Source organism: Phyllostomus discolor, chromosome 13, assembly GCF_004126475.2.
Source record: "Phyllostomus discolor isolate MPI-MPIP mPhyDis1 chromosome 13, mPhyDis1.pri.v3, whole genome shotgun sequence".
Classification (NCBI taxonomy): domain Eukaryota; kingdom Metazoa; phylum Chordata; class Mammalia; order Chiroptera; family Phyllostomidae; genus Phyllostomus; species Phyllostomus discolor.
The window spans coordinates 37577301-37591852 of record NC_040915.2 but is presented as its reverse complement, the minus strand read 5'-3'; the positions used below and the strand labels follow the sequence as shown (position 1 = coordinate 37591852).

At 54.5% G+C, this 14552-nt stretch overlaps 1 protein-coding gene across 2 annotated transcripts in view; it reads right to left on the bottom strand.

Moving 5' to 3' along the window:
* Positions 1-14239, bottom strand: part of SIMC1 (SUMO interacting motifs containing 1) — a 30917-nt gene extending 16678 nt beyond the window's left edge. Inside the window, exons 1-5 of one of the 2 annotated variants that reach the window (XM_036014647.1) lie at positions 14000-14239; positions 5985-7032; positions 5518-5918; positions 1997-2229; positions 1149-1218 (exon numbers count right to left, since the gene is read on the bottom strand). In XM_036014647.1, coding sequence (XP_035870540.1) covers positions 1149-1218; positions 1997-2229; positions 5518-5918; positions 5985-7032; positions 14000-14128 — 1881 coding nt within the window. In that variant the 5' untranslated portion in view covers positions 14129-14239. Of the gene's footprint in view, positions 1-1148; positions 1219-1996; positions 2230-5517; positions 7033-13999 lie in introns of both variants that reach the window. The other variant, XM_028527644.2, reaches the window with a different exon arrangement.
* Between the last annotated feature and the right edge of the window lie 313 nt (positions 14240-14552).

The window sequence follows — 14552 nt, the reverse complement described above, 5'->3', positions numbered from 1 at the left end:
ATTAATAAAAAACCCTTTATGTCTCCCTTTAATTCTGTCAGTTTTATTTCATATTTTGATCTTTCATTAAGTGCATACATGTTTGTAACTGTTTTTTTAAAATCCTCACCTGAGGACATGCTTATTGATTTTTAGGGGTGGGGGTGGAGGAAGGGAGAGAGGGAGACAGAGAAACATCAACGTGAGAGAGAAACGTGTCCTGACCAGGGATCGAACCTGCGACCTAGGTATGTGCCCTGAGGATCAAATCTGTAACCCTGTGGTACGCGGGGTGACTCTGCAACCGACAAGCCACCCAGCCAGTGCTGTTCCCTCACACTTTGGATGTGTGTCCGCAAGTAACTTGCTAAGAAATGGGGTATGAGGCTATTTTTCAAGTCCCTATATGTCTGGAAATGTCTTTATTCTACCCTCACACTGGACTCATATTTCAGCTGTGTATAGAATTCTAAGTTGAAAATAATTTGTTCCATCCGAGTGCTTTTGGATGAGCAGACGGAAAGATGGGAAGTTCAGGTCAGAATGCAGAAGAATTATTTGCTGGAGTACCAACCCTAGTAGCTGCCTTCATTGGTGACAAACGGGTCATTAAGTTTCTTAGACAACGAATCCTTAGGTACCCTGAAGACTGCACGTTCTGTCCTCAACAATGGAGAGGCTGTCGCTTCCAGCTACAGACTTTCAACAGACACACGGCCTGTGTTTGACTCGAACCCTCCGGTGTGTGGTGTTTCCGAGTCCAAAGCCCCTCTGCCCTGAGCACAGCCTTCCCCCCTCCGCGGCTGCAGCCCCTCCCATACGTGCTCTAGCCTCTGGCTTTCTCTGCCTGGCTTCATCAGCCACCACTCTCACAGCTCCTTTAGCTCCTCCCTCTCCCTTCAGATCTAAGGTCCTTCGCCTAATTTTCATGGCCACAGATTCATGACTCTCCTCATTCACTTACGGGATCTCAAGGAGAGGGACAAGTGGAAGCACTCACTCGTGAACTGGAAGACAGCACGTGCCCTTCCGGTAGGAATTTTTTGATGGGGATGAGAGTAGGAGGAGGAAATAATGGCGGAAGGCTTTAGTATCAGATTTGCTGTTACTTTTGTTTCTAGTTAGAAATTTGCTCTGCAAAAGATACACTCTCGTCATTGTTATGTTACCTCTTCCTCCATGACGTAAGTGAGCAGCTTCCAGTCCCACTCCACTGTCTTGGCATTGGCTGGATGGAGCCTGCAAGTCAAGTGACATGGAATTAGAAGAGTTGAGTGGCAGAGGGGATGGGATCTGGAAGGTGATAGAAGCCAGAGGCCTTCTTATCCTGAGTGCCCTTGCCCCCTCTCTGATACAATACCATGCCATGTGAGGCCAAGGGAACTCCCTGCTTTTTTGTTTTTCTACACAGTATCCATTTCTCGTTTGGGAGGCCACAGTAACCCAATGCCGCCTTGAGGACATCTACTCTGTGCTAGCCCGCCTGCTGGCTCCGCCTGCCGGGCCCTGAAATGGAGCCTACGGGGCACACCGAGCCAGTCCTGACATTCTACCCCGCGGCTCCCGGTGACTGGCTCGCGCAGATGGGCTCGTGTGCTAAGTGATGCCAGTTAGGCTACAAGACTGGTCTGCAGAACTCTCGTGTGACTCTAGAGGAAGCAGGCGGGCTCTCGCACTGAGCGTATCATAAAGGTCACGAGAGCTGGAGGCTGAGAAGGCTGCCCCTTGAGGGCTGCTGGGCAGAGAGGCAGAGCAGAGCTGGGAAACGGGTCCTTGTGACCGTTCCTGAACGGAACTAAGTCGTCTCATTCTTAGGTGTCTGGCAACACGAGTCACTAAATTCTATTTTACTAGCTTAAAGCTCGCTTGGACTGGGTCTCCTGTCCCCCGTCATCCAGCTAGCACTGATGCACTGCGTGGCTCTCCCTAACGGTCGGCTGAATAGAGACGGGGCAAGAGGGCGCTGCGCCCCGAGTCCGGGCTCCCCGGAGGGCGTGCCGGCGCCTGCGGGCCGTACTGTTGGATTTTCATGAGGAGCATGTAGGCCTCCTTGAGCACGTCGGCCGGCTCCGAGCCACTGAGCAGGATCTTCTGCACGATGTGGGCCACGATCTCGCGGGGTGGGTAGTGCTGGGGCGACACGAAGTCCATCAGGAACTGCACGGTGCCCAGGGAGAAGTTCTCTTCGATGGTGTTTGTCACCATCCTCAGTCTTCGATGGGGGATGGGCTCCAGCTTTTGACCCTTGCTCTGCAGAGATAAGAAGAGAGGAGTTCGGGCGGGTTTCCACAGACGTAAAAACAAGAAGTTCTGGAACAGGTTGAAGACAGCAAAGTTTTCCATGCATTGGAAATATTCACAATTTTTTTAAAAAAATAGATTGGAAAGCCTTATCTAAAAAAATTTTTTCAGTGATACAGGAAATGCTTATATTAAGTTAAAAAACAGGAATTCGGTGTTGTACATATAACGTGACTCCGTCATGTTAAAATACGGCACAGAAAGAATGGTACAGGAGAGTCAGAAGCTAGCCTACGCTGCTTTGGGGTATGGGTGATAAGATATTTAGGGGTAGTTATAATAGTTCCTCAGATACTGAAATAAATAGAGGAAGAAAGATATTTTAAATGTTCTATTGTCAGGAGAAGAATCCAATTTTGTTAACTTTTTTTGGAGTGGATAGTAAATAATAAGGTGCTTTCTCCCCCCAGAAGCGTGCATATAAAGTCTGGGGGGCGGGAAACGTGAGAAGCGGTTTCTGTGATCTGGGGGGCGAAACCACAGACAAGCTTTCCTCTGCAGACTCTTTTGTGTTTTTCAATTTTTCCACAATAGACATATATTACTTTCATAAGCAGAAGAAAAACAAACATTAAAAAGTTTGATATAAGCCCTGGCTGGTGTGGCTCAGGGACTGAGTGCCAACCTTCGAACCAATGGGTCACTGGTTCGATTCCCAGTCATGGCGCATGCCTGGGTTACAGGCCAGGTCCCCAGTAGGGGGCGCACGAGAGGCAACCGCACACTGATGTTTCTCTCCCTCTCTTCCTCCCATCCCCTCTATCTAAAAATAAATAAATAATCTCAAAATTTTTTTTAAAGTTTGATATGGGAATATAATAATAGCAATAATTATAAGACACTTTTTGAACATTTAACCTATTTTCACTTAACTCTCACAACAACCCTAAGAAATACATACTGTTATTGGTCCTGCTTTCTAGGTAAGAGAACTGAGATTTAGAGAGTAAGCCTTTGTCGAGCAACAAATGGCTGGCAGACACCGGTGGTATCACTCCAGAGCTACCTGTAAGCTCGTACTCTCCAGAAACAGCAAAACCAACCATGATACATATGGTTTTTTAAGTGTTTAAGTGCATATATATAAAAAGGCAATGGGGAAGGAAATACACTGAGCTATTAATAATAATAAATGCTGAGTGACAGTACCATGGGTAATTATTTTTTTAATAGTTTATATTTTTAAATGTTTTATATTAAGCAAGCATAATTTTTAAAATTTGAGAATAGGTACTAACTGTAAAACAGCAACCAAAGGTTTGACGGCTGATGTGCAACAATGAAACGGTGGTGGTGGGAACCGCCCTGGTTAGCACTCGCGTCTCAAACCACATGAGGGTGTCCCCTGACCGCACTGATGAGAGGCCAATGCCACAGGCCGCAGGGAATGGACGCCACGGGCCGCAGGGAATGGATGCCACGGGCAGCAGGGAATGGACGCCACGGGCCGCAGGGAATGGACGCCACGGGCCGCAGGGAATGGACGCCACGGGCAGCAAGGAATGGACGCCACGGGCCGCAGGGAATGGATGCCACGGGCAGCAGGGAATGGACGCCACGGGCCGCAGGGAATGGACGCCACGGGCCGCAGGGAATGGACGCCATGGGCAGCAAGGGATGAAGAGCAAGGGAAGAGAGCAAAGCCTTGCTTTGGTGCCTGTTCCACGTGTGATGCATTCTACAGCCTTGACCCCATGTTACTCGTTTCCTGCCCATAAATGTGACATCTGCAAAGGTACAGTTTATCAGTTGTTTCCATGCCTGTGTCCTGAAAGGGAGCTAATACTTACAGAGCATATTTATAGGTCCTGGAAGGGGGCTTTGTGCTCTATGTGTTTACCTCAAAGCCAAACAACCCCGTGACGTTGGCGTTGTGACTTCTTTTAGAGCTGAACAGAGAGAGGCTCAGACGAGTCAAGGCCCACGGCTGGTAAGTGAGAGCACAGGGGCTGGCCGCGAGGTTCTCTGGGGAAAACTGCCCAGTGAAGAGGTACTAAAGGCCCCAGAGAAGCCACGGGAGAGACAGGAAGGACGTCCGGCTGCACTCTAGCCGGCTGAGGTCAGAGGGTAGGAAAGGCAGAAGGAGAAAAGTCTGCTGTGTCATCTGAGCTGTGTGTGCACAGAAGGGGGACGGGGTCTCCCTGCAGGAGCCCGCAGCTCCTGGCGCTTCTCTGGTTATGCAGCGCCGGAAAGCACGGCAGCTCTGACTACAGAAACATCGGCTTTTCCGAGTCCCCAACTCTCTGGGTAACAAACAAACGTGTCACCAACCTGAGGCACACCCACGGGAAAAAAGAACAGGCGAGGGGTTGGGAGAGTCACTCAGAAAAAGACCAGCTTATCAGAAGACATAACAACAATCAAAGCGAGAGAGGACCCTTCACTCTCCAAGGCCGAACCAAGGTGGGCGCCTGGCCTGCTAAGCCAGGTTACGGATGGTTCCAGCGAGAATGCACTTGTGACGTCCTGAGCCACTTCCAACCAGCCTGCCTGACACTGGCCCCAGTACGTGGTTATGGAAAATGAGAAAACAGCCCTGGCTGGCGTAGCTCAGTGGATTGAGCCTGGGCTGCGAACCAAAGTGTTGCAGGTTCGATTCCCAGCCAGGGCGCATGCCTGGGTTGCAGGCTATAACCCCAGCAAGCGCACATTGATATTTCTCTCTTTCTCTCCCTTCCTTCCCTCTCTAAAAATAAATAAATAAAATCTTAAAAGAAAAAAAAGAAAATGAGAAAACAGCTTCGCACTTTTTTTCCCCTTACACGTCTCATTTAGTTCAGTGAGGACCAATGGGGAGTAACATTCCCACTAAAATCTTAAGACCGAGTTTCCCCCCCAAAGGTCAGAGGCTAATCATTTTGGAGGCAGCGGAGTGGCAGGAGCGGTGCTACGATTTCTGTGACGCGGCAGCGGGAACGGGGGCACCCTGCAAGGAGAGGCCTGGGCACGGAAGAGCGGACGTGGCAGGCACCTTATGTACGCTGTCTCACGTGATGGCCCCGGGAGGCGGGCGCTCGTTTCCAGTTCACAGACGGGAAGGCTATAAGGCTGGGACAGGTCGACCCTACAGGGCCGGTTTTATTAAGCATGGGGCCGAAACTGGAACCCAGACCTGACTACGCTACATGGCTCCACAAGCCGGGGAGAGGCAGAAACGTCAAGCTCGTGCCAGGCGCGTTCTCCCACGCGAGGGCTCCCGGCGCATGGCCTTCAGGCCGGGGAGACGGGTCGGCTCACCTCTCTCACGTCTTTGTCGGGGATCAGCGTCTGGAAGAAGAGGTGGTGCACCGGCGGCCGCAGGAAGTACTTCAGTCTGTGCAGGCAGGGCCTGTTGTACAGCGCGCTGGGCGCCACCTGGGCGGGCCCGGGGTCGGCGGGCCCCGGCAGGGCCATCTCCGTTCTGGCCGGAGCTTCGGTGACCGAGAGCCACGGGACTGGGTGTAAGGAGGTTTCGGACGGCGGAGACTGAGGGCTGGGGGCGCAGCTCGGAGAGGAGGGAGCCGAGACGTCCATGGGGGTGTCGCAGTTCTGTGCGTCGTCTGGGGGAGGGTCGGGCCCGCCTCCTGGCCAGCGTGGCATGTCTCCAGGCGAGTGTGGCACATCGGGTAAGTGTGAGATTTTGCCAGGTGACTGCGGCGCCCCCACTGGTGACTGCGGCATACCTCCTAGTGACTGTGGCACATCTCTTGGTGGTGACTGCGGCATGCCTCTTGGTGACTGTGGCTTGTCTGCAGGTGAGTGCGGCTTGTCTGTAGGTAACTGTGGCATGCCTGTAGGTGTCTGCGGCTTGTCTGTAGGTGACTGCAGTGCATCACCTGGTGGCTGTGGCACGTCTCGCAATAACTGTGACGTGTCTCCTGATGACTGTGGCACATCTGGTGACCGTGGCATGTCTCCCAGTGACCACGGTGTGCCCTGCAGGTATGCCACGTCTGGTGGATGTGATATGAGTGGAGGTGGGCCTGGTACCCCTTGAGGTAGGCCCAGGGAGTCTTGAGGTGGGCAGTGTGAGTCCTGAGGTGGGCTTGGTGAGTGCTGAGGATGGCACGATGAGTCCTGAGGTGGGCATGGCCCGTTCTGAGGGCATGGCACTTCTTGAAGCAGGTTAGGCAAAGCTTGTAGTTGGCACTGCACAGCTTCTGATGGGCACGACAAGGCTCGGGGTGGGCACGAGGAGGCTCGTGGTGGGCATGGCGAGTCTCGCGGCAGGCACGGCAAGGCTCGCAGCGGGCACAGCAAGGCTTGCGGCGGGCAAGCTGCATCTTGCTGTGGGCACACCAAGGGCGCCCTCTGACTGCCGCCGCCACCATTATTGCTCACCGGGGAGAGGGGGTGGACGTCTGAAGATGGCTGCAGGCCGGCCAAGAAGCCGAGGTCCCCTTTGAACGTGGTCGAGCTGCAGTTCGGCTCTGCTAGCTGAACAGAGTCCCCGCTGACGGATGGAGAGGGCTGGGGGTCTTCGAATGCGGTCTCTTCCCAGAGGTCCACATCCACGGGGTCGCTGTTAATGATCCTCCGTGCCCCGGGCCACGAGCTTCTGTCCGCCCGCCCTTCCCTCGCCTCCTTGCTGGAGAGGCCGGGACACGTGTGAGGGTTGGCCGACTCCTTCTGGGGAGGAGTAACAGGCTCTAGGGTCAAGTCGAAAGTGGCGATGGGTCTGGCTTCGTCCTCAGTGGTCGTCAGGTCGATCACACAGATCCCGCCGCGATCCTTGGGCCTCGGTCTGCTCTCCCGGGTTAAGTCGATGAAGTCCTGGGGAGGGAGTGGGAGAAGACAGAGGGTCACGGAGGGAGTCCGGCCTTATCCGAGATAGGCTTACGTTTCGTTTGGAAGAGCAGATACACGGGACAACCTGCAACAGAAGCTACAGAAAAGGGAAGATAACAGAAGAGGATCTGGTGCGTGCCGAGAGCACGCCGAGAGCTTTCGTGTGTCTCTGGGTTTCACAACCACGCTGCCAGGTAAGCGTTAGCGTCTCCACTGCACAGGTGGGGACACGGAAGTCGAGAGACATCGGGCTGTTTACCTGAGGATCAGAGAGCTACGGAGCAGAGCCCAACATGCCACGCAGGTCTCTCTCCTTCTCTCCCTGGTAGGGCCGAGGCGTGTACAGCTTTAGTCAATGTGTAACCAGCTCATCGTCAGATACGGAGGCTGATACGGTAAAGGGTCGTGAAATGACGAGGCAGTTCACGGAGCCTCTCCACGCCAGCCGGGCGTCCTGGAACCAGCCTCCCGTGAGCCCGGACTGATACTGCTCTCCCTTCCAGGCGTCTTCTCGCCTGCTTGGGCGCCTTGGCACTGGCGTGTTCCGTGCCAGGTGCCGGGCTGCCACAGCTACCATGCCGCCTCTTGTCAGCTGTGACAGTCGCCACTGTCAACGGCACCAAAGCAGGTACAGGACGCCGGGTGGGTCAGGAGGAAGCTGGCGTGTGCCTCACCTGGAAGAGGGGTTGCTGGGTGAAACCAGCACCTCCTTCCCCCCCTCAGAAGCAGCCTTCGCTGCTTTTGGTGGGTCCCCGAGGCTGGCTGAACGCAACAGGACGTGGCTGCAAGGCCACGGAGGTAAGACGTCATATTCACCCTTACCATTTAATCAAGGTAATGCTTCAGACTGCTGGGTCAAAAGGATGAATAATTCGGTACATGATGTTGGGATAATTAGCTAACCTTATGGAGAGAAAAATAGTGGATTACCATTTTATCCCTTTTTTGACACGAATTCCAGGCCGATTAATGAACCAATTAAATGTAAAGAGTATTTCTATAACCTTAGGAGTGAGGAAAGCCGTCCTAAGCACGACAAAAAGACAGAAGTCAAACAACGTACGAGGGTGGCAGAACTGAGTGTAACTCAAAACTCTGTAACTCCCGTGAGGAAGGCCAAAGGAAGTCAGGGGTCGGGGGAAGATGTGACCTGTGCGGTGCAGGGGCCGCATTCGGTTTTCCAGTACAAACTGCCACCAGCTGGCTGGCTGGGACACTAGTCACGCGTCCCCTCAGCCCCGGAAGTCTGGAAGGCCACAGCGCAGTGAGCGTGAGCCCACCCTCTCTGGGGGCTCCTTGGGAGAATCTGTCCCAGGCCTTTCTCTCGGCTGCCGGAGCCCCAAGCAACCCTCAGTGTGCGCTGCCTCGCCCCACCACCGCCCCCGTCATCACCTGGGGGTCTTCCTCGCCCGCCCTCCACACCGTGTTGTAAGGGCACCGGTCATGTTGGATCACGGGCCCCCCTACTCCCCATGACTTCGTCTGCACTGGTCACATCCTCGACGCCCCAATTCCTAAATAAGGTCCCTCTCTGCAGTGAGAGTCGGGACTTCGACATATCTTTTTTGGGGGACCCAGTTCAATCCCACGATGAGTCTAACACATGAACAATATTTACATACTAGTAAGAAAAATCACCCCCCCCCCACGAGACAATGACAGGCAATTCTCTTTCTCTTTCACACACACACACACACACACACACACACACACAATAGAAATCCGTCTCCAGTAAACACTCACAAGACACCCGCCCCTACACCCTGCTGAGCGCGCTGTCTGACCTCCGGCCTCCCCAGCTGCTCCTCTGCCCCCGCCGTCACCTGGGCTGGGCCCTGGGAGTTCTTCCTCCTGTAGTGGCTCAACCTAGGTGATCACATCCAAGCCACTACGACCTACGTGCTCACGACACCCGATCTGTGTCCCTCCTGAGGCGGAGGCCCTCCCTGGCCTGCCCGTACAGACCCAGTGCAGACGCCGCACCTGGCATCTCGGGCTGGCTAACCCACGGGCGTCTTACATCCAGCACCTTCGAAACGGCAGCCTTGGAAACCTTTGCTCCTCCAGCTCGGGTCCTCCCCAAGTCTTCCTCATGTCGGTGAGTGGCATCCGGTGGCTGAAGCCCAAACCATGACACCCTTCCCGACTGCTCCGTCCCCCTCATTATCCACATCCGAGCCATCGGGACCCACTGGTTTTACCGGCACTTCCCAGATGCCGTCTCCTGCCGCGTCCCTGCGGTCTCCGAGCCACTGTGCCACTGTAGGCCCAGCTTCGGCCGCGCCTGGACTGCGGCACGCACCTGGCAGACTGAGCCCCCCGATGCCCCTGTTGCCCCCTTATGGTGAGCTGACTGTGTTTCTGGCTTGTTTAGGACACTTCCGGTGTTCACCTGTTGCCTGAGAACCTGTCCTGTCGGCGCCCCCTGTCATTTGCAAAGGAACCCCCATTTGGATGATGAATGATGCATCACCTTTGTTACAGTTCTTCTGTCTCACAGTAAGTAGCTAGGGTCACCTTTTCCAAAGGTGAATCAGACCATGTCCTTCCCCTGCCTAAAATCCTTCAAAGATGTCTGAATACACAGAATAAAACCCCAATTCCCTATGGGGTCTGCAAGGCCCTGTGCGACCCAGCCCACCTTCCTCTCGTCCCTTCGGACTCTGTCCTTCACTCACCACGCTCCACCCTCTCGGGCCTTTCTGCTCCCCCAGGGAGTCGTCAACTCTCCCACTCCCAGGACTTTATTTCTGCTGCACCCTGCGCTCCTCCCTCATTCCTCCGGACCTCAGAACACCTCAGTGACACCTGCCCGTCAATCACTGTGGTCTCGGATCCAACACCAACCCTTCCGAGAGGGGTTCTCTGAAAACACAACCGGCACCCCCAACCCCACTCAGGTTACTCCCCATTGAATCGCTCCCGTGTTCGTGGGCGCTCGTCTTTCCCCCTGAGAACGCAGGTCTGTTGTTATCCTGCTCACCTCCGGTCCCCAGAGTCAAAGCGTATGCTCAAAAAGTATGTATTCAAAAAAATGAACCACAACCAAAGAAAAAAATTAAAACATGATGGCTGACACAATCTGGCCATCAGCTCCGCCAAGATGAAAGGAACGAAGAGGCCTCAGTTTTCTTCCTAACACTGTGTATCCCCTGGTATTACACTTGTGTGGTTGTTAACTGTTTGTTCACTGACTAGAATGAAATCTCCACGAGGGCAGGGACCCGGTCTAGTTCACAGCTATATCCTCAGCACCTGTGAGAGCCTGGTGTTCAGGAAATGTCTACTGGAGAAATATGCCCTGGCTGGTGTGGCTCAGTAGATTGAGCGCTGGCTTGTGAACCAGAGGGTCGCAGGTTCGAATCCCAGTCAGCGCACATGCCTGGGTTGTGGGCCAGGTCCCCGGTAGGGGATGTGTGAGAGGCAACCACACATGAATGTTTCTCTCCCTTTCTTTCTCCCTCCTTTCCCCTCTCTCTAAAAATAAATACAATATTTAAAAAGAAAAAGAGAAATGGACACTATCTAGGGCTGGGATAATGAAGTAGTGAAGAAAGGGGTGTGACGAGACTGCAACTGATACACAATTTCTGTAGGAAGTTTGGCAACATATGTCTAAAGTCTTCAGAGGGGGGCACACCGTTTGACTCAGCAATCCCACATCTAAGAGGATCTTATCCTAAACAAACAAGTGAACCGGGGTGCAAAGGTTATTTCTGAGGCAATTCCTCACTGGGCTGTTTATAACAGAGAAATTTAAAAACAACCAGCATGATTGATTGGTGATAAATTATAAACCTATATAGTGAACTACACTATAAATACTGGTAAAGACGTGTATTTATTAGTGTGGAAAGAGATAAAAGTACATTAATGGAAAAAGGCAAGCTAAAAAACACACGTATAGCAAGATCTCACTTGCAAAAACACGTTTGGGGGGACATGTGGGTATGCATGAGCATTCATGAACATTTACAGATAAAAGTTCAGACAGACCTACATCAAAACGTTAACATCCCTTGTCTTTGGATAGTGAGATTAAGGGCAATTTTCATTTTCCCCTTTATGTACATTTCAAAAATACTTTTGCAATAGGTCAACCAAAATGAACCGGCTACACGTACGTGTTCTGCGTGGAAAAGAAAAAACGGAAAGATTATTGGAAACACAGACGTGCTTCACCGACTCAGCGAAGGTGAAAGCCCCAGCGAAGGGCCAGGAGCTCAGGAGCATTCGCCACAGTACTGGGGAGAGCTGCCTGAGTTCCCGACTTCAAGCGTGTTGCTTCCCCACAGTCAGTATTACAAAAAAGGAAAAAAAAAACTGTAAAAGTTGTTTCTTTTATTTCACGGCCTGCCAAGCTTGAGCAGGTCAGGCCTGGCTGAGACACAACACAGAGTGTAGCCAAAGTTCTCGTTTGTGCTGGGCGTTTTCCTTGCGTTGCCCCGTTACAAATCTAACGGTCCTGCAAGGCAGGCACTAATGTTCCCAAGAGCCAAAGCTGAGAGAGGTGACAGAACTGGCCGACGCTCGCACAGCTGGTGTGTCAGGGTTGTGACGTGTAGAGGTCTCTCTGGCCTCGGGCCCTTCAGGAAGAGGGAAAGCTAGACAAAGGCACTTAAGCCTTTAAAGATTTTATGTATTTATTTTTAGACAGAGGGGAAGGGAGGAAGAGTGGGAGAGAAGTATCAATGTGTCGTTGCCTCTCACATGCCCCCTACTGGGGACCTTGCCCGAAACCCAGGCATGTGCCTCGACTGGGAATGGAACCTGCAACCCTTTGGTTTGCAGGCTGGCATGCAAGCCACTGAGCCACACCAGCTGGGCCCACTGGAGGCTTTATTACCTTGCAAGTCTCTCAATGCCTTTGATCTTTTACAGGGGTTACCCTACCTCCCTTCTCTAATTGACAAGAGAGAGAGAAAAGGAGAAAAGCTTGGTGTTTTTAGAAAGCTGTGGTAAAATATCTAGAGACAGCTTACTCTCTAGCACTTGCTCTTCATTCCTCTTCAACTCGAAAAGGGTCAAGAGCAAGATGCCTGGCTGGGCGGCCATGGGACGGCGGGCATGTAGAGAGCGCGTCCATGCACGCGTGGGAAGGGCCTCAAGAGACACAGCAGACTGGGACAAGGATGCCACCTGTGTGCTTGGAGGAGGAAGCTGGACTAAGATGAAGGAAAGGAGACAGCACTTGAGACGATGGAAGTGGGTGGGGAGGGCCAAGTTCAAGGGGGAGTGAGAGAAGAGGCAGTAGGAAGGAGGGGGCACCTGGAGGAAAGGCAGCTGTGAGTTCTCAGTATTTCTTCCTTCCACCTTTTTTCTCTCTCCGTATCTTTTCCTTGATGATCTCAATCACGCTTAGGCCTTCGGTGCTTTCCCTTTGGATAATTAACAGATCTCTCCTTTCTGCCTGTTCTGTGGAGGCCAGCTTCCTTGGGCGGGCCGCATCCGTGTGCCTTTCCCACCAGCACTTTAAATCCGGCGGGGCCGGAATGAACGCAGTCTCCCCTCCACACCCAGCCCGCCCCTCCTCTCCAGTGTGTGCTCCCTTACCAAACGCCCCCCTGAACCTCGCCCCCTCCCCCATTCCTGCCATCATTTCACCCAGCAAATATTTATCGTGGGTCGGTTTTGTCCCACACACTGCCACAGTGCTAGGTACATCCATTCAGCTTCCTAGTTGGGTCACTTCCACCTTGAAAATCTCTTACGTGTCCACTCATCTAAATTCTTTACGGAGATTTATTGGGAACCCCTGGTGCTCGAACCGAGGCAACACAGCACTGTGTGCTAATTGGTTCTGCATGGTATTCATTTTCTGTGGACCATCATACCTGGGGCGCGGAAGGGGCTTCCTTGGAGGCTTAGGGATCATCAGTCTGGCTGGGAAGGGGTTTGAAGGGGCAGAGACTAGATCTGTCTTGGAGTATTTGCATATGAAGAAAGGTGGTATGTTAGAGACCCATGAAACAGCCTGAGCGTGATCATCCTCTCATTTCTGGGGTGTGGCTTCGGGAGGCTGAGAAGGTGTTGTAAGTCTGATGATGCTGAGAGCCCTCTGAGAGAAAGCCTGTCCACTTCCTACCCCTTGGGTACTCAGTGGCCACTTATTGGCTACGTCACCTTCTTTGACACGGACCACAGATGCGGTGTTCCCCCTTCTACGCCCCCCCCCCAAAAAAAAACATCTGGCCCATAGTAAGGGTCCAATAAATGCGTGTGGAGGATTCTAGAAAGGCGGGGACCGTGGATGTTTTAGTCACCATGTCGGGGAGAAGGACAAAGACTAAGGACACTCAGGGGGAAAGAAAGAGTGCAACATGTTTCCCTCTCCGTTCCCGCAGAGCTCGGTCAATGTTTGCCGAGCGATGCAAATCACTCTCCTGCACAACTCCAAAACCGGGCCCCTCGCTCGGCTGCCAGGCCCTGGAGCGCCGCCACCATCTGCCCAGGCCCGCGGTTCCCTCCCTCCCTGCCTCCCTGCCTCCCTCCCCTCCCTCCCAGCTCCTGCTCCCGTTAGCTCCCAGCACACATCTGCACCCAGCACGAGCCAAACCATTACACGCCCCCGCGTGCCGACCTCCAGGTCGGGGACTCCCCGCAGGACTCCCCGTCCCCCTGAACCCCTAGCCCCGACCCCCGCCCCGCCGAGACTCGCGGCCAGCCCACGGCCGGGCCCGAGACGGCCGCCTGCTGTGGGACGTCGCGCATGTGCTCGGCCGCCCCTTTCCAGCCTCCGGCCGCTCGGGGTTGAACGCGGAGCCCGGAGGCCGTCCCCGCACGGGCCTGCCGCGCTCAAGGCCAGAGCGGCTGGAAAGGCGGCGAGGCGGGAGCGGGCTGCAGCCGCGGGGCGCCACCGGGCGGGCGGCGGGGGCCCTGGGGACCGCGGGCCGGGCCGACGGTCGCCGAGCGGCGCGGCCCGAGCGGAGGCGGCGGCGGCCGGCTCACTCACCACGGTTCGGCGGGGCAGCGCGCCGGAGGTCCGGGACAGGGCCCGCCGCAGCCTCCGCGCTCGGCCCGAGCGGGTCCCCTCGGAGCTCTCGGAGCCGCTGTCGTCCGAGATCACGATGAAGTCCTCCATGGCTGCGCGCGGCCGGCGCCCCAGGCCGCGGCAGCGACGGCGACTTCGGTTCCTGCGGCCGGGGAGACGGCGGTCGCGGCGGCTACACACCGGGCCATCCCCCGGCAGGCCCCGCCCCTTCCCGCCCAAGTCCCGCCCCCGGCCCCGCCCCTTCCCGCCCCCGAAGCCCGCTCCGAGCCCCGCCCCCTCCTGGGCCCGGCCCCACGGAAGGCGGGCTGCTGCTGGCTGTTGGCGGGTGACCTCCAGGTCAAGGCCATGATCTTTGTGCTTGGTGGCGGCACTCGTCCTGTCTTACCGAAGAGAAGAGAAAGAAAATCGAGCTTCAGCCCGTCTGGGCCGGTGGCGAAGGCGGGGGTGAGAAACCACGCTTCCGACTGACTGCAGAGTGAAGGGAGGGGTGAGCGGGACTGTGACTAATCCGGCC